At 48.8% G+C, this 27117-nt stretch overlaps 1 protein-coding gene across 1 annotated transcript in view; it reads right to left on the bottom strand.

Moving 5' to 3' along the window:
- Positions 1-26214, bottom strand: part of ABCA4 (ATP binding cassette subfamily A member 4) — a 139349-nt gene extending 113135 nt beyond the window's left edge. The window contains exons 1-6 of the mRNA XM_045292037.1: positions 26119-26214; positions 23849-24046; positions 8710-8893; positions 7621-7760; positions 6894-7010; positions 6051-6248 (exon numbers count right to left, since the gene is read on the bottom strand). Of these exons, the coding sequence (XP_045147972.1) occupies positions 6051-6248; positions 6894-7010; positions 7621-7760; positions 8710-8893; positions 23849-24046; positions 26119-26214 (933 nt within the window). The remainder of the gene's footprint in view (positions 1-6050; positions 6249-6893; positions 7011-7620; positions 7761-8709; positions 8894-23848; positions 24047-26118) is intronic.
- Positions 26215-27117: the final 903 nt, after the last annotated feature.

Genomic DNA, 27117 nt, shown 5'->3' with positions numbered 1-27117 from the left:
GATCTGGAGCCACCGGTGTCCCAGCACGTGACCCTGAGCCCTCCTCCTGGGTCTCCAGAAATGGTCTGACAATCCTGGTGATAAGCCACTTCACTAAGCCCTCGGCTGATAACTGAAAGGTTGGTGGTTCAAATCCACTCAACCGCGCCACAGGAGGGAGACATCGTGACTCTCTTCCACAATGCCTGTAGCCAAGAAGCGCTTTCAGCAAAGTTCTTCTCTGTCAAACAGGGTGATTATAACCTTAAACCGACTAGATGGCACGCGGAAACAACAGCAGCAATATGATGCATAGCTACAGGGTGCACTAAGTTTTGAATCTGAGGAGAAATGTCTTCTCTGGTGGGCCTGTGTTTATGGGTAGATATGTGTGCTGTTCATAATCACAGCCATTCCGTGAACGTCTCCATTGGGAACCCAGCGTGTTTTCATCCTCACCGCCACCCAAGACGTATCTGCTTTCCGGGAGCTGGGTGGGAGGGGAAGTGGGGAGTGATTGCTAAAGGAATACTGAGTTTGTTTGGGACGATGGAAGGAAAACATTTGGAAATTGATAGCAATGATGACTGTACCACATGGTGACTGTAATTAATGTCACTGAATTTTACATCTAAAAATGGTTAGAAAGGCACATGTTTTGTTACATATCTGTTAGCACCATAAAAACAGTTTCTGTGTTTTTGTTTCACTTTTCGTTTTATTTTTTGGGATAAGCAGGGGAGCTGGCATCGACATCCAGGCATTGTTGAAGAAGGGGTCAAACCTCGTCAGTACAAATCGTGCAACAAAGAGCCGCAGGGTGCCGCTAAACCAGCCCTTGAAGCAACAGACTTGCTTTCACATCCTGGAGGGACTCAGTCCCATGTATAAAAGAGTCTCCCTAGTGGAATCGGTCAGTGGTGTAAATTGTTAGCACTCAGCTGCTCATCCACAGGCTGGAGATTGGAGATACAGGCACTGCGGAAAAAAGCCCTGGCGCTCAGCTTCCGAAGAATCAGCCACTGACGACCCCACGGAGCAGAGTTTGAAACACGTGGAGTTGGAGCTGACTTGACAGCAACTGGCAGTGAAAGCAACCAACCAGTGAGGGTCCTTAGGGTGGGGTGAGGGTTTCCAAGGTCCCTTCAGACTTCCCCAAATAGAAGAACAAAGGCAGAAACATTCAGGAGGAATGACCAGAGATTTGTTTCTTCTTTGTACATATTTCTCCCTTCTCTTCTTCCAGTTTGTTACTTGTCTGTTTTCTTCTCCATCCTGCACCCCCAAGGGCAAGAAGATCCGAAACCACAGCCTCATGACCTGTGGGGTTTTTGCCACCATCACAATCCTGCTGACAACCCTTGGGGGAGGTCGCTGACTTGTGGCCACCACTGCCTTTGTTTAGGGACACTTTGCTCTGCTAATAGGATTGCAGGGCCCTTGGAAAGTAGTCTTGGTGGCTCCTCAGGATGTGATTAACTGGTCCTAGAAATTCATAATCTCTAGATGCGTACTAGGGAGGTGGCAGGACCTGAGTTAGATGATGCCACCTTCTTCTCTATGAGAGTTTTTGCTTCTTTGTTTGTATTTCCTTCAACTTAAAACCTCTATCTCAAGTATGAGCACAAGTGTTCTAAAATCCCCACTGACTGCAACGTGAGCCATACTTTGTAATGATCCAAATAGTTGAATGCCTTTGCATAGTCAACAAAGCACAGATAAACACCTTTGTGGTATTCTCAGCCCCAGTCGTTCTGATACCAGCAGGGATAGCCTTTGTCCCGCATTCTCTTCTGGATTCAGTTTGAATTTCTGGCAGTTCCCTGTGGATATACCACTGCAGCCATTTTTTAAGGATAGCCTGCAAATTTTACCTGTGTGTGACAGTCTGATCATTTCCATATTCTGTTGGATCACCTTTCTTTGGTATGGAACAATTTTGTCAGCACAGACCCGTGAGCACCTCTCGTGATGCCTCGATATGTTGAGACATTTCTACACTTGATCTTAGCCAGAAGGCCCAGAAGCGATGTTGAGACATTTCTGTTGGCATTCTGTCCATTCTTGGACCTTTCCTCCCCCCTCAGTGCCTTCAGTGCTATTTGGACTTCCTCCTTCAGTATCATTGGTTCTTGATCATCTGCAACCCCTTGGAATGGCTGTGTGCCGACCAATTCTTTTTGGTAAAGCAACTCTTCTTTCGATGCTTCTTGAGCAGTTCCCTGTTCTGCTAGTAGAATCCATAAGTATTGCAACTCTTCCTTCAGCTCTTTCCACGAGAGACGTGCCAAGGATGGTTTTCCCTTTTGGTTTTCTAACTCCCGGTCTTTGTACTTTTCATGATAACTTTATTTGTGCTTTGCAGCCAGCCACCCTTTGAACTCTCCTGTCCAGTTCTTTTGCTTGATCATTTCTTCCCTGTGCTTTAGCTTCTCCATGTTCTGCAAGTTCCAGAATATCTTCTGCCATTCATTTTGCCCATTTGTGGCAGTTACATAATGCAGTGTCTACTTGAGACGATCAAGAGTTGTGGTAGTTACATAATCTCTTGTCAATTTGCGAGGGGGGGGGAGTCTAGCTTGTTAAACAGGTTGCCACTTGATGACCTTTGGAAGCACTGGTGGAGATAAATAGCTCACAAGAGGCCGCACACACTTTCTCTCTGCTTCATCTTCTTGTTGACCAGCCAGATGTGCTATGCTGATGGAGCCAGAGCCCTAGGGCTGACGGAGCCACATGGAGACCCACACCAGTGCTGAGATGCTTCCACTACAACTGGATCCACAAGACTTTCCAGCCACTGGCCTACAATCTTTCTTCCTGCATTCAGTGTCATTGCATGTGCTGTGTGAGTCTGAAGAAGAATTTAAAGACTGGTAACAGACATATGGGCTATATGCAATATGTTATTTGAATTTCTGGACTTGATCTGGACTGGGCTGGGATGTTTTCTTAATGTTCAATTGCTCTTTGATATAAAGCTCTCTCTTACACACTATGATTGTCTCTGGATTTGTTTCTCCAGTCCCCCCAGACTAACACACCGCTTCTTTCTTTCCTGTCATTTTAGTGACCTTCTGACTTTTTCAGGTATGATTGCCCTTGCACAACTTGTCTAGTCTTTAGCCAGTAGTCATGTGAATCGCACAAAGGAGTACGACATGGTTTCAAATCTGGAAAGGTGTGTGTCAGGGTTGTATCCTTTCACCACACTTCTTCACTCTGCTGGTCTATATGAGGGAGACCACAACCTCAGAGAGGAGAAAGGCTCACAAACAACTTGTGACGTGCACAGGACTCGACCTTGCTTGTTGAAAGTGAGCCGGACGTGACAGGTTAAGATCAAAGACTAACTGCAGCCTTTATTACGGATTCTACCTCAACTGAAAGAAACCAAACATCCTCACACTGGGGCCAGTCAGCATCAGGATAAATGGCGAAAAGATTGAAGTTGTCAAGGATTTCATTGTGCTGGCATCCAGTCAGTATCCATGGAAGCAGCAGTCAGAAATTCAAATAACGTATTGCATTGGGCAAATCTGCTGGAAAAACCCCCAAATCTTTAAAGTGTTACAAAGCAAAGCTATCCCTTCAAAGACGAAGGTGAGGCTGAACCAAGTGTTGGTACTTTCAATTGTCTCGTAGGTCTGTGAAAGCTGCACAGTGACTGAGGGAGACCAGAGACTACGGGGAGCGTGGAGCGGAGTGGTGGTGAAGAATGCGGACTAACTATGCCATGGGGTGCCAGAACAATGCACAAACATGTGCTGGGAGAAGTACAGTCAGGATGCCCCTGGGAAGCGAGGAGGGCGAGATTGTCTCATGGACTTTGGACATGTGACCATGAGAGGCCAATCCCTGGAGAAGGACATCATGTTTACTGAAGTAGAGGGCCAGCAAAAAAGAGGAATGAATATTCCCCTTAACATTCCCAACTTAAAGATGAGGAAATTGAGCCACAACTAATAGAGATTTGAACACAGGCATTCTGACTCTGGAGACTGAATTCTTAGCCATTTAAGCAGTGTACATACACAGAGGTCTAGGCAGAGCTGTATTCAGCATAAGCTGTACAGAAAAATGATCCTTCAAGGAAAAGACTTCCTATGTACATGATACATATTTCAAGTCAAGCAAAAGATAAGAATTATTCTTTATTACCCACAGGTAGTACTGTACAAAATATATATATATATATATGAACCACTGAACTTCATTCTGTAAAAATGAAGGATTAGATCACTCTCTCCCACCCACTTCCCCTCCCAGGGCTCTGTCAAGATGCATGAGGACAACTGGGTGGGTAATGTTAGATAGGGCCTGGAATGTGGAGCTTGCCGGGAAAGGTCCAGAAGATTAGGGGATGTCAATTGTAACTGTACCAGGGGAATTCAGGGCCCCCACATCTAATAGGTCTGGATATGCAATGACCAGGTCTCTCTCAGGGATAGTTTAAGTCAGACCGTTCTGGGTTGGTTGCTCAGGATTCTGTTTTATTAAAAGCACCAAGGTCATTCTTATTTTCTGACAAGTTGGGGCTCGTTTAGGGGTTCCTTGAGCTTTGTAGAAGCTTTTGGAAGGTCAGCTGGGGGAGCCTGGGCTGCCTGTTCCATGGTCCCTGGAAGGGAGGGGCTCACATTTTGGGAAATTCTGGTGGTGGGAGGGGCAACAGGAAGCAGACCCCTGGACCACAGGGAGTCAGACTGTTTCTCACTAGTCAGCTATTCCTTAGGACCCAGCAATCTGGCGAGGGCGAGGGGAGCCGGTTCCTAGGGGTCTTCAGCTTAATTCCCTCTCTTGTAGCTGAGAATATCTTTCACCTTCTAATGGTTCCAGATGGACTGAAGATCAGGCCTGAGACACTGGCAGGTATGGTAAACCCTGAGGGTTATAGGTGAACAATTTGAAAATGGCTAAGCTGTGTTCCCTGACCCAAGTAACTCCAGTTCATCTGTTTAGCCAGAGATGCACATTTTGTCAGTGAACGCCTATCTACCTTGGACAAGGCTCTCAGAGAGGTGTTAACAGAGGACCAGGAACACATCCAGTATGGAATTACCAGCCTCATCCATCGCAGCAGAAGAGAGCGTTTGGGAGCTGAACCTCACAGAATAAATGAGAAGAAGTTCAGCAGATGGGAGTGATGGAGGGAGGAGATTCCGAGCCTCAGTGAATATATGCTTCTCTCTCTGGGATTCCTTTGGGGAAACACCCTCCTTCGTCTTCAGTTGTTGCTAACTCTGTTTCCCTTATCCCCATAGCAGACAGGAAAGAGTTGAGGACAGACATTGACATTGTGTATGGACTACGAGGGAGGAGGCTAACACCTGTTTGCTAGTTTATTGTACTGTCATAGCCTGTGTGTTGCTACGATGCCAGAAACTATGCCAGTAGGGTCCCTTAAGGTGGACACATGTCCGTGGAAGTTCCAGACGCAGACAGACTGGGATGAAAAGCCTGATGATATTCTTCTGAGAATCTGCCAATTGAGAGCTCACGACTCACAACAGAATGCTGTCTTACATAATGTTGGAAGATGACCTGCTAGATTGGAAGACACTGTACAATAATCTCAACCACGTACTCAGGCATGAAGGTGGACAGACTGAGCAGCATCTCATTCTGTTATACAGAAGGTCACCACGAGTCCGAGATGAATTTACGATAATCAACAACAAGATAGAAGCCAGGAGCAACAAAACCCAAACCACCACACTCTGTCATCAAGCTGACCCACACGCACAGGGACCATGTGGGACTAAATCCAATGGTCCCATCGGGTTTCCGAGGCTGCACGTCTTGAAGAAAGCAGACCGTCGTGCATTTCTGTAGTGGAAGCAGTTCCAACCTTTCAGTTCGAAGATAAGAAATGTGAAGGGGCAACTGTTTTAATTGTGGACGGTCTGATCGTGAACAGGATTCCTCTCCGGGGACTTTGGGAATCTGTATTCTGTAGTGGGGAACACGAGAGCTTAAATCCAAGACCACTTGACTGAGGAAGGGACCTGTGCACCCACCCAGGAGGCCGTCTTCAGCCCCATTCTGGTCCTCGGGTAACTGGCCACCCTTACCTCCAGGTATTGATTCACCAGGCGTAGGCTGCGATCTGTGATATTAAATATGTCCCTCCAGTCGAAATTGGCCATGTTGTCAGCCCTGCTCTCTCGGGGACCCTTGTAGAGGAAGTTCAACACAGCTTCAGCAGTGCCACCTTCTTCACTGAGTTGCCTATTCAAAAAATCTTTTACCGTTGGATTATCCAGGGTGTCCTTGGGAAAAAGCAATGCAGTTACACATTTTACAAGAAAGCTTACAAGATCTTAGCCCAGTTCCCACTTTTAATGACTAGGGGTACAGATTCACAGGCTCCCTACAAAGCTCGCAATTTTTCTTCCATGATAAGGTAGACTTATCCACATTTCATTTCCCCCAAATATATGAGTCTCTAATGGAAAGAAGATGTTCGTGTTGATGGCGCATGGAAGCTTTCTTTCTCTTGCGGATTTTTTTCCTAATTGTCCCTGAAATGCAGGGCAATCTCATCTCCTGCCTCTGGACTAGCCACCAGACTCAACTGCCTTTGCAATTACATACCTCACATCCTGGAGGGATGGGCCTCTGAAGAGGAGGCCCTCAAGGAATTCATAAAATAAATAAATCTCCGGCAGCCATTGGGCCTTATGGTGCAATTTTTAAATGCCACCCTGCGTTCAAGAAGCATTTTACACCCAGAATCTGGGATTCTATTTGGTTGGTGGCAGCTCGTAGTGCCTTTGTACCTTGCCTGTTACATTTTGTCTTTTTTTCAAATCTAAGTCCATCAATGATTAACCTTTTCCTAGGAAGTGGAAATAAGTGGACTTTTCCTGCCCCCGCTCACCTCACCCCAACTCATCCTTTCAGACCGTCCTTACTCTGATCATGGTCATCTGGGTGCTCTCTTCAAAGAAGTACCAGATCTGGGGGCCTACTTCTTCCCAGGCCTTGACCAGCTTCCAAACACGCTCCAATTCTTCAAAAGTCGAGTTGGCCTAAAACAAGACAGAGACAGACATAGGGAGAGAGAGCGAGCGAGAGAGAAACTCCCACCCGTTGGATCTCTCCTGCTTCTGACACAAATCCGAAATATTTGGGGAAGGTTTTTCACAGAAGCATTTGAATGTTGTTAGTCTATGGCCGTTTCCCAATGAGTCTGCTATTTCCCAGACTCGCAAATGGATGGCATCTAATTGCTCAATATCTCAGAGGTACACGTACTATTGACGACGGTATCGACTCTGAACTTCATGAAAGCTGGATTCGGGCTCCCTGTGAATAAATGCTCTTCCTCCCTACCTTTGTCCACTCTGCACCGCCAGGCTTCAGAGAACTCTGAACCCCGCCATCATGGAAAGAATTTGGACATGACGAAAGAAGCCGTCACTGCAGGCTGCAGTTGGGCCTAAGGGAAGGTGGAAGCCAGGCCCCTGAAGCCAAGTAATGACTACAAATGGGCAAGGTAAACCCCAGAGTCCACTTAGCAAGACAGGCACGGGCATGCTAGGGGGACGCATGCGGGTCTACACACACTTGCACATGCACACACACACATTCTTTCAGGAGACTTTGTAGGTATGAGGGCAAGACCCACTGGAAGCTTACATTCTTTAGTATGCTGCGAGCCGCTGGGGAATCAGGAGTGAAGAGGATTTTCCCCATCAGCAAAGGCTTTGCTGCTCTCCAGGCGACTTTCATCAGAGGGTTTGACTCCAGCCTCTGGAGCACCGCGTTACAAAAGGATGCTGCCAGAAGACAAGGGGCAGAGGGCATCGGAACCCCCTCCCCCAACTCCAACTGCTGCTGGTTAACCACCATCATTAGTGTGTCTTAATCACATATCTCATTCAACTCCATGCTGGAGGATTTGAGGAATCACCTCAAATAATAGGCCGCACAGACTCTCCAGTAACAGCCGGTCATTAGGAAGTAGCAAACTGCCACAGTGCGTCTCCATAATGGCCTCGTCAGAGAAACAAAGGACAGGGTTTGCTGGGGTCTATTTTTTTTCTCGGCTTCAGAAGAGGGAGGCTGGGAAGCCTGCAGGGAGATGACTGCCAGGACCAGGGGCCATTCTAGATGAAAGGAACCGAGTGGCCAAACAGCCCCCCACCCCTACCCCGGAATCTCAGCTTCAGCCTCAATAATTGTCCCCGCTCCCCGCTGCAATTAGCTGCTTAACCTCTTTGTGGCATATGGCTAGGTCAGGGCCCAGCCACCCTTGGCTGCGTCCCTGGCTGCCTCGCTTCAATTTTCAATCACCCAATTGCATTTCTTCCCCTGCACCACCCCCACCCACCCACAGGAGCCAAAACAAAGAGCAAAAGTGGGAATGATGACTTTGCCATTCGGAAAGTAATTCAGCCAACCCGCACAGGTTTTCACTGCATTGTGTTTGTGAAAACAGCGCAGTCCTGTTTACTTGCCCATGCCCTGCCGGCCAGAGGTGTGCCCCCATTTATCTTTCTGCTCTTCCTGTAGAATGATTCAACCCTCGGTTCATTCCATCAGCGGGAAATAGGCCCTCGGTTCCCTTTCCAAAGGGACCTCAGTTATTTCCACGGTTCATGTCCACTAGCCTCTCCCAACGCCACCCACTTTCTACAAGGGGAGATGGACGTTCTGGGTGGAGGACCCCATGGGGCTCTGTGCCACTCAACAAGCTGGAGATCCCCATCAAGGTGGGACACGTACTTGTTCTTTTGTCATGCGAATAGACAGGCGCTTTCCTTGTGGCATCAATGCCCAGGAAGGCCTTGTAGTTGTTGTCTTCATACCAGTTGAAGGAGAAGACGCGAGAGCCTCCTCCCTCCGGGTAGCCACACAGGAGGTCAGACAGGATGCTCATCAGCTGGGCGAAGGTCTCCGGGCCACCGTTCTGTATAAAGGGCCTGGTCACCCACAGCAAGTTTTGAACACTCGGTTGAAGGGAAAACTAGGGCAAGACAAACATTTGGGATTATCTTCAGGAAAACCAGACCCATCCTACCCAGTGAAGCCAAAGCTCCCGAGGGTGGAGAGACCTCACACACGTTTGACTTGTAGAGTTAAAGGGGAATCTTCACAATCTCAGCAGTCCTGAGCCCAGCTGTGAAAATAAGCCTATTACCCTCCACTCAGGGACTTGGCCAAAACTAGGGTAAACCTTAAGGAACAAGAAAGAGCAAATCCCCAGAGCATTGTACTATTCCCTGTCCTCTTCCGGTTCCCTGATGTAAGTTCCTTGGCAGATTACAGAGACGTCTTTCACTCTGAACCGCGGCTTGGGTTCTGCAGGCCCCCCAAGAGGGGGGCACTGGAAAGCAGTGGGGCACAACACGGCAGTGGAATGCCTCCGTACACGAACAAGGAGGGTAGAACAAATGTCTCTGGCAAGGAGTGGAGAATTTACCTTATTGTAATTTTATTTGTTTGATTTTTATCAAATGCACACACCTCCATCTCCCTAAGTATGTGAGTACGTAGTTGGTGGTTTCTGTGTGTGTGTGTGTGTGTGTGTGTGTGTGTATTAAAATGAAGTCTCCATTCTTAGCAAAAGCACCTCTTAAAACGGAGATGACGCCCGTGGTCACTTCCTTCCCACAGCACTGCTCAGGGCATTCTTCGGCTTTGGCCCGGGAAGGTGAGCCTGTGATGCTGAGAACTAAGTTAAGGGCCCCACCATTGTGAGTATCTCAGCTCCCAGAATTTCACTCAGCTGGGCACTGGGAGGACATATAAAAAGCCACAACAATGCCACTTTTGTCCCTCCCCCTTCTCCCCCCACCAAATACGACTTAGCACTCAGGCTCAAGACTCTTGGGGATTTTTAAAAGCTGCAGGACTCAATCAAGTGAGACTGAAAACAGGTCTCCTACGGCAATACGGGGTGTTTACCTGTCATCCACTCCTGGTCCACAAGCCAACACTTGCCCTCTGAGACGGATGAGCGCAGAACCCACTCAGGGAGTCACGCCTCTAACCATAGTCCGTGCTTCCATAATAAAGGCAGAGTCTCACATTGCTTTCAAAACAGTGTGGCTCAGGCCCGTCTCAGAAGGGGTTATTACCATTATGATGTTGCTCATTTTATGAAAGCACTCGGAGATGAAGGGGCTGTTCCAAGGTCAAAGAGTCCAGTATCAATTCAGATTAGCTGGGCATACTGCTCCAGCCTTGTTCGCAACGTTTATTAGAGACACAAGGACCCTTCTAGAACCTCCTCATGGAATTAACACTCTTAATAGACTTTGGAGAAAAAAATTTTTTTTAATATTCACTATCCTTTGCAACCCTATCATACTGATGTGCATTTTTGAAATGCGTACGAGGAAAGGAATGGTCAACAGAGACTCCCACTGCAGCAGGTGGCCGTTGGGACAATGGGTCCTTCTATCACATTCACACTCTGGGTGGCCGGAGCGTAGCATCATGAAGACAGAGTCCACTGACAGGTGTTTCCAAATTGGGGGCGCTGACATCAGCTGAGAATACTGGAGGCAGGGTAGCCATGTCCTCCTTGTGTCCCCCTTTCATCTCGCTCACATCCCGCAGGACTCGTGAGCCCCGCTCATTGTTGGCTGATGTCCAGTTGAACCCAACTCACTGTGGTAGATCACAGAACTTCTAAACCGCAATACCAACTCACTGTGGTAGCCCATAGAACTTCCAAACCCAATTCACTGTGGTGACCCAGAGAACTTCAACTTCCGTTGGCTGATTATGAAATAGATTGTCCGGTCTTCTCTGTCTAATCCATCTTTGTCCAGAAGCTCTGCTGAAACCTGTTTGGCACCATACAAGCCAAAAAACGAACTCATTGCCGTCGAGACAATTCCAACTCATAGCGACCCTATAGGACAAGCCTTTGAAAAGTCAAAGGCTCTTATTCCAGGTCACCCTGCTGAGCTAGTCAATCACAAATCGTTTCAGGGTGGTACATTAAAGACGCCACCACAGTGGGTTCCCGAGATTGTAACTTTTAATGGGAATAGAAAGCCTTGTCTTTCTACCATGGAGTGGCTGGTGGTTTCAAACTACTGACTTTGTGGCTAGCAGTCTAATGACACAAAACTTTTCACTGATAGCTGGGTGGTAGCTGCATGCGAGGGAATCAAGCTGAGATATCCCACAGGTAAGGTGACCAGATTTTAACATTTGGTAAAGTGGGACGCCATTGATAAAACTCATATTCTGGCGAAATAGCCACATGGCAGCCGAAAACCATATACCCTAGCTTGTCGTGCATTCTTTCCAAAAATTGGGACTTTTAAAAAACGACGCGGGAAAAATTGTTAAAAATCGGGACTGTTCCGCCAAAAGCAGGATGTCTGGTCACCTTACCCACAGGCAAGTGACAATCTTACGACTGAGCCCCCACTGCCTTCAAACCCCGTGTAAGTGAGGCTCATTAGGTGCAGTGAAGTCTGTTCCGACTCATCGTGACCCACGTACAACAGAACGAAAGAAACACTGCTTGGTCCTGTGCCATCCTCACAATCGTTCTTATATTGGACCATCAATGCAGGCAACGTGTCAATCTACCTGTCGAAGATCTTCTTTGTCAATATCTTGATGCCTCACCTCTAAGGAGCACCTTGGCCGTACTTCTTCCAAGACAGATTAGTTTGTCCCTTGAGCGGTCCCTGGTCCTTTCTTCACCAGCACCATCCTTCAGAAGCTTCGATTCTTCTTGGGGCTTCCTCATTCCATGTCCAACTTTCACACGTATATGCGGCGATTTATATGCCCTTCGCCCTCAAAGTGACACCCTCGTTGATTTACCCAATGTGGTGCATCCTTTGATCTCTTGAATGATGCTTCCATGAGCATGGATTGTGGATCCACACAAAATGAATCCTCTCTCCATTTACCGCGATGCTATCTACCAGTCCAGTTGTGAGGATTTGGGTTTTCTTTACATAAGTATCTGCTATTATTATTGTGTTATTGTCGGGTGTCATTGAGCTGATTTCCACTCCATGTGACAAAGTAGAACTGCGGTCAGGGATTTCTAGGCAGTCATCTTCATGGGGACAGACGGCCAGGTCTGCTGTGGTGCCAGCAAGTGTCTGAACCACCAATGTCTGCTTAGCAGTTGAGTGTTACCTCCTATGCCACCTGGGCTCCTCCTATTGTTATTCCCGCTCTCGGTACCCCCCCCCTTCGCCTCCACCTACTGCCATGAAGTCCATTCTGGCTCTTAATAACCCTTTCTTTCCAGCACTATGCCTTTGTGTGGGTTTTAAGAGTATAACAGAATTAATAGACCACATCAGTACTGGAAGCACTTAGATTCCATCGCATAATTGGTGATTTGTACTGCATCAGGCAACTTGCTTATTTTCAAAGGCATTTCTGCCTAAGATTTCTTTTTGGCCCCTACCAGGGAGCACAGATAATTTAGGATGTGAACAGGTACTTTGAAATTGCTAGATGACAAGATCAGGTGTATTCGGGAATCAAATGTATGGGAAGATTAAATGTATTTCTCCTTGAACAGGGTTGAGGTACAATTAAGTCACTTAAGTGGGGTAAAGGGGTGAAAAGATAGAATTAAATTATAATGACTATCATCATTCCACTTACCTTTTGAATTCTTAGAGACATATCAGATAATATTCTTCCCCAGGACCTCAGATTGATACCTTGAGAACTGCTGTCTAGGAGTGTGGGAAGCTGCAGTTAAAAAAAAAATTTTTTTTTAATGTATCTATATAGTTACAGACACACTTCACAGGCCCTGTCTGATCCGCGTGTGTGCTTGAAAACCATTCCCTCCCTCCTTTATGATCACAGAACCCTTTCTGCAAGATTGCTTCCAGAAACTAAATTCTTTTATCTACTGGAGAAAAATCAGAGGCTCTTATTCCAGGTCACCCTGCTGAGCCAGTCAATCACAAATAGTTTCAGGGTGACATTAAAGACGCCAAAAGGATTCTGATGGCTGTTTCAGAGTCACCAGGCAAGACTCCTGGAGGAAGGAAAACAGAGCGCCCGCGCAGAGGCCGGCTGCACCCACGAGCTGCCCAGCGCTCTGAGTGCAGCCACTCCCACGTACGCAGGCTCGCTCATTCTTTGCACCCTTTGTGTCCTGTTCTGGTCCCTCGTGTCTCTTTCTCTGCGCAAATCGACTTTCCTCAGGGAGAGCTAGCCTGTTATAGCACCTTTACTTCTTTTACATTTCCTCCCCATTGAGTGCATTCTGACTGTAGCGGCCCCTGGTGGCGGAGTGGTTATGCGTTGGGCTGCTAACTGCAAAGTCAGCAGTTCGAAACCACCAGCCGTTCCAAGGGAGAAATATGAAACTTTCTTTTTCCTTTAAAGAAATACAGTCTCGGAAGCCCACAGGAGCAGTTCTACTTTGTCCTGTAAAGTCACTATGAGTTTTTGTTCCTAAGTATCTTTTTATATTGGTATGTCAAATAATACAAGCTCCTGTTTAAAACACACAAAAAATTGTATGGCATGTTTACAAAAACACCTCAGGGGGGTGGGAGTGGCAAACAAACACAGAAGATGTGTGTTAGTTACATAAAATTTGATTTCATCAAAATCTTAATTTTTATTTTGAAGTTATTTGGCTTTGACTAACTTCATTTTTTTTTAGAATTTTTTTTAAATAATCATTTTATTAGGGGCTCATAAAACTCATCACCATCCGTACCTGCATCATTTGTGTCCAGCACATTAGTACATATGTTGACTTCATCATTCTCACAACACCCGCTTTCCACTTGAGCCCTTGGTGTCAGCTCCTCATTTTTCCCCCTCCCTCCCTGCTTCCCCCTCCCCCTGAACCCTTGATAATTTATAAATTATTATTGTTTTATCATATCTTACCCCATCCAACGTCTCCCTCACCCAATTCTCCTCTGTCCGTCCCCCAGGGAGGAGGCCACATGTAGACCTTGTCCTCTGTTCCCCCTTTCTCCCTCACCTTCCCTCCACCCTCCCACCATCGGCACTCTCTCCACTGGTCCTGGGGGGTTCATCTGTCCTGGGTTCACTGTATTTCCAGTTCCTATCTGTGCCAGTGCACCTCCTCCGGTCCAGCCGGATATGTAAGGTAGAATTGGGATCATGGTAGTGGGGTGGAGGAAGCATTCAAGAACTAGAGGAAGATTGCATATTTCATCATTGCTACACTGCACTCTGATTGGCTCCTCTCCTCCCCGCAGCCCTTCTGCAAGGGGATGTCCAATTTCCCCCGGATGGGCCCTGGGTCCCCCCTCTGCACACCCCCCCCCTTTCCCATTTTTTTGTTTTTTTTTTTTTTTGGTCTTTGATGCCTCTTCTTAATCAGCAACCGATTTTGTTTCCTCAGTGATCACCAGGAATACTTAGAAATATATGGCAGGTGGGAAAACCTGAACTTAAAACTGGATTTTGATCTTAAAATTTTGTGAATACTAAATTCAACAATAAATTTGATTAAAAGTGTACCTTCGCTGAAAGGTTCAATCGAATACTTATACATTTCAGTTCCAAGGCTTTTTGTTTGTATTTCAGTGCTATTTTTTTTTTTTTTAAGGATTCAGCTCTTTTGTGGCTAAGTGCTGAGCTCGGGGTCCCTAGATAGTATGCCTATCACTTTAGGGACTAATGAATAAAATGGCCAGTCCCGCTCCACCCCACCCACCTCATTTGAACACACCCCAGCTCAGCCCACTTCTATCTGCCTGAGTCAGCTCATCGGAAACCCCTTCATCATCTCAGGAAAGCCCCCTTCCTGCGATCCTTCTCCGTGGCCCTGGTGCCCTCCCACCACTCCCATCATTATCCAGGCTTCTAGTTTTCATTTTATAGTAGGCTTCGAATGGAATCATTTTGTAATGTATATGCCTTTTCCTTGGACTGGAAACTCACTAAGTCTAGGGATGGGCTTTATTTTCATATGGTCGTGGAGCATGGTTTGCAGCAAGCGCTCAATAAATATTTGTTGTGTTAATGAGTGAGTTACGATCTGGTAGAAAAGCGTTTCAATGAGCTCTAGAAGGCATGATGGAGATCCAAAGTTCCCCAGGGGGCTAGGGAAGGTGACACTTGAGCTGATGCTTAAAATAAGACAAGTTGATTGTAAAGGTGAAGAGAATGTTTGTGAATGGAACGGAGAGAGAGCAGAATTCCAGGTGAAGGGAGGAACAGGGGCTTCCAACTGGTTTGATCTGGTTCAACCACGGCCGACCCTGGGAAGTCTGAATAGACCTAAATTCTTACAACGAAAGTGTACTGGAACAATCACTCGAATGAGGAGATGGACGAGTACAAGGCCTGGAATGAGTAACATGGAAGCGGCACTGTGAAGCCTTTCAGAAGCCCGTTGTGGGGGATTGGAATTGCCTGGACTAACAAGGACCCCTGGTGGTGTGCCAGGGTAAGCACTGGCTTAAGCGTAAGGTCAGTGGTTCAAACCCACCAGCAACTTGATGGAAGACAGATGAGGCTGTCTGCTCCTGTAAAGATTCACCAAGCTTTGGAAACTGTATATAGGGTCACAACACATTGGAATCAACTTTGGGCAGTGCGTTTGGGCTTTGGGGATGGAGAACAACACACATTCCATGCAGTGTGGTTGGCCTCCATCTTCCGACTTAAGCTATTTGGTTGTTGTGCAGTGCATATGCTGCCTGTGTTTTCTCAAAGGGAGATTACGTTTCTACAGGTCATCAACCCTGACACTTTCCCACCCTAGTTATCATTCTGGTCCGCCCACATTTTACAAATTCAGGCCCAGTCCAGTTCTGCTTCGTTGGCCAGGACTGAACCAGGAAGAACCGGTTGGAAGCCCTGGGAGGAACATGACGCGTGTCAGCAAGAGAGAGTGACTTCAGAGACGGTTACTAAGGAGTCAAGTCGGGGAAGAGCAGGACCAAGAATTTGGGGAGGTGCATTTCTGTGTCTGGCTAACACTTTATTTTTTTTAATCTTGTTACTAATTGAAAGCGCAGTCATCAAGTATTTACTAAGCTCCAGCTACGTGCCTGGTTCTGGTCCATGGAGACGGAAGGGATGACGCTCTGAGACGCAGACCTTCATTTGAAACACCACCACGCACACCTCAGAGCAGTGCTTGACCCTTGGGAAGCCCTTCGCGTGTGCCTGTTCAACAACTGCCAGGCCATAAATTAGAACCCAACTTTCCCAGGCCTCTCGTTCTCCCAGCGGCTATTCAAATCGGTGTGAATTGTTTCTGCCAAAAGAATCGGAAGAGGCTGTGAGTTTATTTGGATGTGAAAACATTTCTGGAACAAAGGTTATAGACCCAAATGGCAAGAGCCATCACACAGGCCCACGACTTCCGATGCTCGGCAGGTCCTCTTAGCTTTCCAGACACCAGATAAGCCTGTCAGCGCACCACTGGGCTTGGGACTGCCCACCCAAGTCCAAGGTGTACTCAGACCGCTAAGGAAGGTCAGCGAGGTGGATGTATTCACAGGGCTGTAGAAGTGAGGTGCCTCAATCACCTCCCATACACTGCAGTCAGTCTCAAGGGTTTGGGGGCCCTGATTCTGGACCTAAGAAATTGATACATGCCGAGCCAGTAATTGAGACAACTCGGGTCCAAGAGGGTTCTCAGGGGAGCATGAACATTGTCTTCCCTATGTATCATGGCTTCTTAGTGTTAAAAAAAAAAAAAAAGTCCTGGAATCAATTCCAACTATTGCTGAATCCAGGAATTTCAGGGTCGAAAAACTGTGCTCGGCAGAGTTTCCAATGGCTGTGATATTTTGGAACTCTGGTGGCTTAGTGGTTATGTGTTGGACTGCTAACCACAAGGTCACCAGTTTGAAACCACCAGCCACTTCGAAGGAGAAGAACAGGGCTTTCTACTCCAGTAAAGAATTCCAGTCTCTGAAACTCAGAGGGGGCAGTTCTACCCTGTTTGACATGGTTGCTAAGGGTCGGGACTGACTCGATGGCAGTGAGGTGGTCTTTAAAAATTTTTTTGTGATATTTTGGAACTAGACCACCAGATCTTTCATCCAAGACAACTCTGAATGGATTCCAACCACCAACCAAGTGGCCGAGTGCTGAACCATTTACGACGCGCAGGGACGAACACCTAGGCAATCTTGCTGAGTGGTGTTTAGGATGCCCGGCAACCGACGCCATCACAGACCGTGGACTATAGTCTCGTTCTGTGCCATTTTGCTTTGTCCTACTTTTTAAATTCAAGGAGGATCGTCTGGAAAACAGCCTTATTTCTAAAGCGAAGATATACCCAACAGGAGGGAAAATCGGTAGGCTCCAGTTGAATCTCCCTGGGGGCTGGCCATGGAAGCTGGTGGAAGGTTCTGAGCAGGGCGGAGCGGCCGTCTGGAGAGCACTGGGCCCGAGGTGCAGTGCAGAAGCTGCAGGGACCTTGTGTGTTCAGCCCTGGGCCGCTGTAACAGGAAATCCAGATATATCCGGGAGGGAAGCTGTTGCTAGGCAATGGGGAGACTGTGGATTTGAAGCGTGTTTGTTGCAATCTGACAGTTGTTAAGCATCGGATGAAAAGAGAGGAAGCTGGCTTCAGCGGGTGGGGGCAGTCGGGAGGGGACACCCTGAGTACTAGGAAATGCGTCATGAATGGAGAATTCAGACTAAATCATTCAGAGGAGGAAAATGTCAACCGGTCTCTACCGGAGAGGTCACAGAGACAGGCTGTCTCCCAGGCTCCACAAAACGCAGCGCCTGAATGGAGGGGGGGGGTGGGCTCTGGGGAATGTGAGCAGGACTTTCGTTGGCTAAGCAGAAGCCAGGCCCTTTCTCTCTGCGGGGACTTGACTCCTGGGACTGACTCGTGGTTAATGAAAGAACAACTCAGCTTGGAATCTTGGGGCAAAGGGTTTGCCTCAGTAGACAGGCCTGCTCCTGGTTTGAGGGTTTTGAGGACGGCCCACCTGAGAGAGCGTTTCTGGGAAGCAGACAGGGAGGAGCTCTTCGCAAAGCAGTAGCAGCACTCTTGCTTTGGCACGAGGTGCTCTTTTGTTTCAAAATCCCCTTCTGTCTTTTCTGGAAAGCGAATGTCACTTCCATCCCAAGCGATGTGTCGAGGAGGCTTGTAAATGACAGCAAGCTGAGAGGTCCACCCAGAACCGGGGCACATGTCGGGCCACCAGCACAAAGATCTCCTTGTCCAAGGGGCTGCCCCGATCCCTCTCCCTGGGGGCCCACTTAGGGGAGAAGCTGAGATTTGAAAGGAGAAGTAAGAAGAACCAGTCTGCCTGTACTGAGACCGTTTAGGGACACACAGGCTACCGGAAGGAGGAAAAAACTTAGTGCAAAAACTGTTAACCTCGGGTCCAGCTTCATTGGCTCCACAGCACCCTAAACCTGCCCTCCGCTGCCGCACCCTGTCCCCATGTATCCATAGAAACGTACATTTCTGTAGGGTGAACGTTTTCAAAGTTCGCTATCAGAGTCTCAAAGCCAGTCCTAATCCACACGAAAGTTAAGAGCGAATGTTCGGTAGAGAGTGAGAACTTTCAATCATGACTAACACAAAAACTCAAACCACTGCCATTGAGTCAACTCCGACACACACAGGCCCGAGCGGGCCGGGTAGAACTCCCTGGGTGGGTTTCAGAGACTGGAACTCTTTATGGGAGGAGAGAGGGAGCTTTCAAACTGGTAACCCTGTGGTCGTCACCTCACTGCCAGGGCTCCTTGCCTCGAGTGCAGTGGTGCTCACGCTACATGTCTGAAATCACCACCAGGACTCCAGGACCCACGACTTAGAGAACGTCTTTCCCAGAGCTAGCTCCTACGCTTGGTGGTGTCTGTGCTGATCCTCAGGACTGGTTCTGCTTAAAAGCAGGGGGTGACCTGCTTTGACAATGTGCCCCAGTTAGCAGCAGACTCTGGCTCTCTGGAATGCCCAAGTGACCTTTCTTTTCCTTCACTAGACTTTATTTGCTAGAGCACTTTCTGAGGATGCAGTGAGGACAGAGGAGTCTCACATAGCTCCCCGCACACTGCCTCTTCCACTTAACACCCTATTTACATTCCGGGAGTGCATCTGCTACAATGGATGGACTTACATCCATCCGTGAGTACTAACTGAAGTCCCCAGGTTATGCTAAGTGGATATCCACTCTTTGTGTTTGTTGTGGGCGTTGTCATATACATGCCTTGTGTCCATCATGACAGGCTCATATGGAATCATTTTACTGCCCTAAAAATGACCTGTCCCCGTCCTCCTTCTAGTGGCCCCTGGCCCCCATGGATCTCTTCACTGCCTATAGTTTTACCAGGAGCCCTGGTAGAGCCATGGGTTGCACGTTCAGCTGCCAACCACAAAATCAGCTGTTTGCCACTCCGCAGGACAAAGATGGGGCTTCTGTTCCCATCAAGAGTTATAGCCTTAGACGCCACAGGGACAGCTCCACTCTGCCCTCCAGGGTCACTGTGAGTCAGAATTGGCTCAACAGCAGTGAGGAGGGGGAAATGACATTTTTGCCTTTTCCAGAAGGTTCTATTTTGGGGATTTTATAACTCACTGCCATCGAGTTGATGCCAACTCCTAGTCACCGTACAGGAGAGGGCAGGATTGCTCCTCTGAGACTGTGAGACTGTCACTGTTTATGGGAGTTGAAAGCCCCATCTTTCTCCTGAGGAGTGGCTAGAGGTTTCGAACTGCCCACCTTCTAGATTGCAGCCCAACTCGTTACCACTACACCATCAGGGCTCCTTTGGAGCTTTATAGGATATAGCTTTTTCAGATGAGCATCTGTAGGTTTTACTTTTTTTTTAACATCCATAAATATGTCACTCCATCAGTCCCGAAAACAGTACCTGAACTCTGAACTACTGCGTGCTGGCAGGCAAAAGGAAATCCAGACAGGCCGGTGACAAGCCAGTCAGTAGCCTCACGTATGGACAGTAAACGCGTATCCTCCAGCCTACTGTGTTTCCTTTCTTATTTTAGAATCTACTCACACAGGGAAAATGTGAGTGGTAAGGACCCAAAGTTCTGTAGATGTAACAGAACAAATACTCATGCTGGAAAATCAAATGGACTTACGGTGGCTTAATCATTTTGCCAACACTTTTTGCTGAAGAGGTTCTGCTGCCCCTGCTGGCCGTGCCCCATTGATCCCCACTCCCACCCCACCCAGCCTGCTGCCTGCCTTGGTGTCGCCTGCACTTGGCATCAGTCCTGTCTTCTCCCTTCCCAATCTTCTCCTGCAGAAGTGGGAGAAAATTGAAAGTCCCAAGATTTGGAAATCGGGAAGAGAGAGGAAATCAGGAAACCCATTCATTGACGGCACCTCATTATACATTCCTGGAGTCTTGGGGCCTTTCCAGAGAGCTCTGACGCAGAAATAGCCATCAGAAAATGAACAGGCTTAGTTGAAATTTAACACGCTGAAGCGAATGAGCCTGGGAGCAGAAGCCAAAGCGGGCTCTCGCTGGGCAGTGGGCAGTTCCCCGCGTGCCTCGGGCAGGGAGCAGAGCCAAGGACGGACCAGGGCCCCGACACTGAGGGCTCTCTCCCCATGCACGCACGCACTCGGTGTCCAGTGGCCACCCTTGTGCAAGCCCCGTGCATGGTGCGGGCAGCAGACCCTCCGTGGCAGCGGAGGGAAAGGAACGAGAGCTTTCGCTAAGGGGAAAACCTTGAGCGAACCCGTGGGGGAGGGAGGCCAGGTTTCCTCTCTCAGCATCTGCCAGCAGGGGGGGGGAGGGAAGAGCTTTCCCAGCAGCGTGGCAGGCCTTGGCACGGGCCTCAGTTCCCCTGCCGAACTTCCACAAATAAACACGGGAGGCAGAAGGGAGAGATTTGCTTCTCAGCAAGATTTCAAAGCTGTGCCCCAGAGGCCGGGAGCAAACAGGAAGGGTTGCGGAGGGAGGAGGCCAGGAGGAGGGGCAGGCTGCCCTGGGCCAGATCAGATGGGAAACATCCCAACCCCGCACCTGAAACTGACACACGACTTTTTTTTAAATGAGGTATGAAACATTTCAGGCCGTCATAACACCTTGGGGCCAGGCCTGTGCTTCTGGGTTTCAAGCTGGGGGCGTTTGAACCCGAGAAGCCCAGGGGTGAAGACAACGAGCTCCTTCAACCTGAGTGAAACCACAGGGCCCAAATCCCGGAGCAATCCCGGCTTCTGGTACCCAATCTTTGTGGAGTGCGTGGGAGTCAGTGTATGGGAAGGGCATGAAGGGACCTACAAAGTTCGTGGGAAAATATTATCTTGTCATTCCACGTTTTTACTAACTTTTGAGGCCTCCTCGTGTGTGTGTGTGTGTGTGTGTGTGTGTGTGTGTGTGTGTTGTCTGAATGTGAATTATCTGTGTGTGCATAATGAGTGCATGAGGAAGCATGTGTTATGTGTGTGTGAGCAGATTTGTGTGTCAGAGTGCCTGGGTGCGTGAGCGTGTGAGTGTGGGTGCATGTATTCGAGAGGAGGTGTGTGATGTGGGTGTATGCGCAGGGTGGGGTGAGAGGGTGTGGGTGTGGGTGAACTCTGCGTGCGTGGGAGAAAGGCTGTGTGTGCCTGAGCGTGGGAGTGTGTGGCTGGGAGGAGGAGTGGATGGGATGGATGACTACACTCACTTGTGATCTCCAAGGGCTGAGGGAAAACACAGCTGACCCCAGTTGGTGCTAACCCCCAAGCACTGCAGTGTGCTTCGCCGAACTCGGCGGGGTCTCCGGTCTCTGGGTCTCTGAGTTTGCACTCCGCCCCAACCGCACCCTAGCTCCTTCCACCACATGGGCAGGTGCTGTCCAAGGGGGTTCCTGCAGTCTTGCTCCTGTCTTTGTTAATGAGAGCGGACTTGGCATTTCATAAAAGCTCATGCCCGCCCTGGTGGCGTGGCCGCGTGTAGGAGAAACAGCCCAGGAGTACAGGGGGCTCCTCGCTCCCTGCGCTGGAGCGGAGCATGGCTGAGCGCCAACCAGCTGCAATAACAGCCTCTGCAGGGAGAGGCCCCTCCCAGTGGCCTCTGAGCAGCCTCTGCCTGGCTGATGCCCCTCTTTGTGGGTCAGAAGGTCTCACCTGAACCTTTCTATCCTGCCGTGGGGCTGTTTTTCAGAAAACACTAGCATAATGAATAAAAGGGGAATATAAGCAAAAATCTCATCCTAAGTGCTAGAATTTTTCAGTGTCTTTGTTATTATTAAGTAAAAGAAAAACCAATCAGTGCTCTATTTGCACCAGAAGCATAGACCGGCTGTTTCTCCTCTTTGCTTGGGCGCATGTCTGCTGTTTTTGTGAGGGCTTTGCACACAGTGATGGGAGTAGGGAGTCCTCCGATGCCCGCCAAGACTCTCTCTCACCTGGTTTCTCTCTTGCCCACTATCTCCGGGGGGCAATCCCTTCTACTGCTTCCCCGGGAGCAGCTTGGTTCTGTGAGTGGTTAAACGGAGGTGCTTGGAAGCTTTAGAGACACTTGGGTATTATCACTGTGCTTGGCCTCCAGAAATTGAGATAGCAAATCCAACTCCATCGCTCTCCTGGAGTCAATCTTTGGTTCATGACAATGGGGCCAGACTATTGTGACCCGGGGGTGGGGGTGGGGGGTTCACTGGCAGATATTTGCAAGCAGAACACCAGGCCTTTATTCTTGGTCCCTGACCAGCATCATTGCAACAGGCAAGCCTCCAGTGGACAGATGGGCAGTGAACACATATGAACTGCATCAGCCAGGACTCAAACCCGAGTCTTTCCTAGGGAAGGTGCCAATTCTGCCACTGCGCCCCCCTCTGCCCCCCAGTATTCCAGCCTATGTGTTAGGTCAATGGTGCTCACCCCTGGATGGGTATTGGAGCCATCTGGGAAGCTCTTCAAATGACTGATGTCCAATATGTATCCTAGGACAACTGACTCGCAATCTCTGGGGATAAGGACCAGGCATTTGTAACCGCAGAGATGTGCAGCCAAGGTTGAGAACCACAACTGGAGGGGAGGTACGGGGACAGAGGTATGCGGTGTTGGTGTTTCCAAGTGCACCGCTGTGAAATGGCCTAGTCTGATGGAAACTTCAGTGGGTGGGAATCAAGGGTTAGGGTCATGATGGGAACTTCGGCCCCCACACCTGGCCTGGAGCATGGGAGGTGCCCAGTTCATGCTTGAACGCCTGAACACACGTGGTTGGTGAGCACACAGGGCCGGGTTAAGACCAGTGAGGGCAACGGCGAGAGCTGTGCCCTGGTTTCTGAGTGTCAGCACTTGGCAGGCAGCCAGTAGCTCTCATACTCTCTGATCTTGCTTGTCTGGTCCATGAACCTTCTGACACCAGTGGCCTGCCTTTTGGGGTCTAGTCCCTAGGGAAAGGTTTTGCCCAGGTGTTACAGGCAGAGCTGTCCTCCTAGAACCCATGGTCGTACCTTAGAAGGTCAACTTATCTATCCTGGTGGCCAAGGCATTTCCAGAAGATCCAGAGGAGGGTGTATGAAGCTCTCATTCATTGAGATCTAGTCCATGTTTTACATACATTTTTTGAAAGTTTCTTTTCCAACCACTCTTTACAGTATGATCTTTGCCTTCTATATGAGTCAAGGTGGCTCTGGGTGGTTAAGCACTTTGTTCAATATCACTTAGCTAGCAGGCAAGCCCAAGGCTCTGTCTCACGGTCTACCTCGCTGTGGTGGAGAGGACTTCTCCCACCTTGGGGATGGACATGAACTGTCCACAGTACCTCTTGGCACCCCTGATGGAGACTCCTGGGACCCTGAGCCACTGCTCTAGAAACACCATTGGTCAGAATTCCTGGCCTTTGGGAACCTGGGGATTCCCAGCAAGTGGTTCCAAACACCAGGCTCATGCCTTGTCCAAATCCATGGGTTCCTGATGGTTTAACAACAGGCCCTCCGCCCCAGGGAATGACCTACCAATAACAAGCAGTTAAACGTTCCCCTTACCACACGGAAGAGCTTGAAGATGTCCACGTTGGCATACAGAGTGTCTTCCATCCACTGTAGGGTCCCCGGGGACAGGGGGCACAAGGCATCGCGTACTGTCTGCGCTCCACGTCGCTGGTGGAAGATGACAAAGCGCTCCAGCAGGGCCCTGCTACAGGCAATGTCCTTCAGCAGCAGGTCTGGGACTCCGTGCGCAAACTACAGAGAGAAGAGGCCACGTTGGACGGAGACCAATTTGTGTTCTCTCAAAGTAAATGTAGAAGGAGGAGGCAGAAGAGACGGTGCCACCAGCTATAGTAAGGTGCTGCGACAATGGCTTGAAGATGTCCTCCAAGAAATGCAGACGCTCACTCACTGCAATCAAGTCCACTCTGATTCACAGCATCCCTGTAAAGCAGGGTAGAACTGCCACTGAGGGTTTCCTAAGCTGTAAATCTTTTGTGGGGCAGAAAGCCTCATTTTTCTCCTGAAGAGTGGCTGGTAAGTTCAAACTGCTGACCTTGGGGTTATCAGGCCACCGTGTAACCCAGTACACCACCAGAGTTCCTAGACAGACTCAAGCTGGAAAAGGCAAGAAGACAGATTCTTCCCCAGAGCCTCCAGAGTGCAACACAGCTTGGAGCCTACTGACACCTTGACTTTTGGACTTCTGACATCCAGAACAATGACCAAACCCAGGGCTGTTGAGTCAATTCCAACTCACAGCAGCCCTGTGTTTTAAAAGCACACAAAATAATACAGACCAACCGACGGTTAGTTGATTCTGACTCATAGTGACCCTATAGGACAGAAGAGAACGGCCCTTGTGGGTTTCCGAAATGGTAACTCTTCACGGGAGTAGCAAGCCTCGTCTTTCTTTTGAGGAGTGACTAGGCATAACCCAGGAGCCCAGTGCACAACCACTATGCCACCGGGGCCCACTGACCCTATAGGACAGAGTGGAACTTCCCGGGGGCTTCCAAGACTGTAATGTTGACCAGAGCGAATGGACCATCCCTCTTTCCCTCGGAGTGTCTGGTGAGTTTGGATCACCATCTCTGGGGTCAGTTCAGACAAGCACCTAACTACACAGTCCCCAGGGCTCCCTTCTAAATCTATCAGGTCATAAGTGTGACCCATTTGAAATCACTAAATTTGTGTCATTTGGTACAGCAGCAATAGGAAGCTTACATACTTCCCAAGCCTCATTTTACCGGAGAACTATTAAAAATTTGGGGATTCCCCCACCCCTTCTTAACATCATAATGAGAAAGTGTCAACCAGACCCACTCTCTGAAGCTAAGGGTGAAGGGCAGAGAGGAAGGAAATGACCAGAAAGCATTTGGAGTGGTGGTAAATGATCAGCCTCCTCTCTCCCTTCTCGTCCCCTGTAGGGCTGCTAAGACGGGCTGGCGGCATGTGGTTATGCATTGGGTTCCTCCTGCAAGACCAGCAGTTAGATGAGGTTTTCTACTCCCATAGAGAGTCACAGTCTTGAAACCCCATAGTGGGCAGTCTGCCCGGTCCGAGGGGGTCGCTATGAGCCAGAATCGAATCGATAGCAGTGAGTTTTCTTGGAGTTTCGACAGGGCTGCCAGATTTATGAAGAAATATATCAGAGGTCAAGTTAGATTAGATTTTCAGATAAAGAATGAATATTTTTTAGTATATCTCCAATGGGGTCCAAACGAAACATCTTATTTTAAAAATTGTAATTTATCTGAAGTTCTAATTTAACTAAGCATCCTGGATCATATCGGGTAATCCCAATTTCCCGGGCAGATGACACTCTAGAATTCCCACCAAGCTCATGAAACCCAGTCCCAGAAGCTTAGGCGATAAGGCAGGAGCATCAACCCTGCTCAGGGCACCGTGGCCACTCAATACAGCACTGACCTTCCGGAAACCTGGGCTCCCGGCAGTGGACTAGGTGCTGGGTACCACGGACAAGCTCAGGAGCTGCTCCTGGCACCCAGACACCTCCGCCCCTCTTCCTGGCTTCCCCACAGTGCTCTGACTTGGAAAGCATTGCCAATCAGGCTCGGCCACCCACCCTGCCTGGAAGCCTGGGTCCTAAATGAGGACACAGGGTCACAGCTGATGGTTACAGTGACCTGTAACTGGTGTGTTTCAACAGAGCCTTCCTGTTTTGTCCACACTTCCCTTCTTATTCCCAGGCAAAGCCCACATACCTCCCACATCTCAGAGTTTAAAATGTTTTGAGATGCAAGGAATCGGTCATTCCGTCTCATAGAGGAAAGGAGTGACGGAGTGGGGAGAAGTGACCTGACCAGGGTCACACTGCAGGCTGCTGGGGAAGCTGGGACCCCATCAAGGTCCCCACTCAGGTGCCCACTCTGTCGTTCACTCGTCGTGTCAGTCCCCATTCTGTCGGGACTTTGCCAATTATTCGGGGTACGGGGACGAATGGGATCACCAGCTAGCTGGAAATCCAGGCATTTCAATATTTGTAAGTGCCAGATGGAATCCTGGTCTAGTGGTTAGGAGTCGAGCCGTGATCCTTAAAGTCCACAGTTCGAAGCCCACCAGTTGCTCCAAGGGAGAAAGCTGGGGCTTTCAAGGGAAACGCACAGGGGCAGTTGGGTCACTCTGGGTTGGAACTGACTCAATGGCAGTGAGGGTGGGTTAGGGAGGGCTAGATAGAGCATAGCCAAACAAAGACATTGATGGGGAATTGTGAAGAATCACCAATGAGGACAGTTGCTATTGACCGAGTATTTGCTGTGTGCCACACCCATTCTTGTAGATATTTGCTGCAAGTGAAATGTGCTGAAGATCACGCCACAGGGATTCCAGCAGTACCTTCACAAGGAGCTGCCAGAAACTCAGGCTGGAATTGAAAGAGGATTTGGAACAAAGGATATTAGTGCTGACATGGGGTGGATCTTGGCTGAAAGCAGAGAATACCGGAAGAGGTTTACTTGTGTTGTATGGACTATGCACAGGGGGTTGATTGTGTGGGTCATAACACACAGTAGGTAGCCTTGAAAAGAATGGGAATTCCAGGACCCTCCGTTGTCCTCAGGCAGAACCTGGACATAGATCAAGAGGCAGTTAGGTGAACAGAAGACGGGAGTACAGCATAGTTTACAATCAGGAAATAATATATGTCAGGGTTGACTCCTCATACTTACTTATCTGTATGCTGAGCAAGTGATCAGACAAGCTGGACCATATGCAGAAGAAGGAGGCATCAGGGTTGGAGGAAGACTTATTAATGAACAACCTACGATATGCAGGTGACACAATTTAGCTTGCTGAAAGTGAGG

Source organism: Echinops telfairi, unplaced genomic scaffold, assembly GCF_000313985.2.
Source record: "Echinops telfairi isolate 266 unplaced genomic scaffold, ASM31398v2 ScPeMD7_443;HRSCAF=831, whole genome shotgun sequence".
Classification (NCBI taxonomy): Eukaryota; Metazoa; Chordata; class Mammalia; order Afrosoricida; family Tenrecidae; genus Echinops; species Echinops telfairi.
Note: the sequence above shows the minus strand (reverse complement) of the source record. Positions and strands in the feature narration are given on the sequence as shown.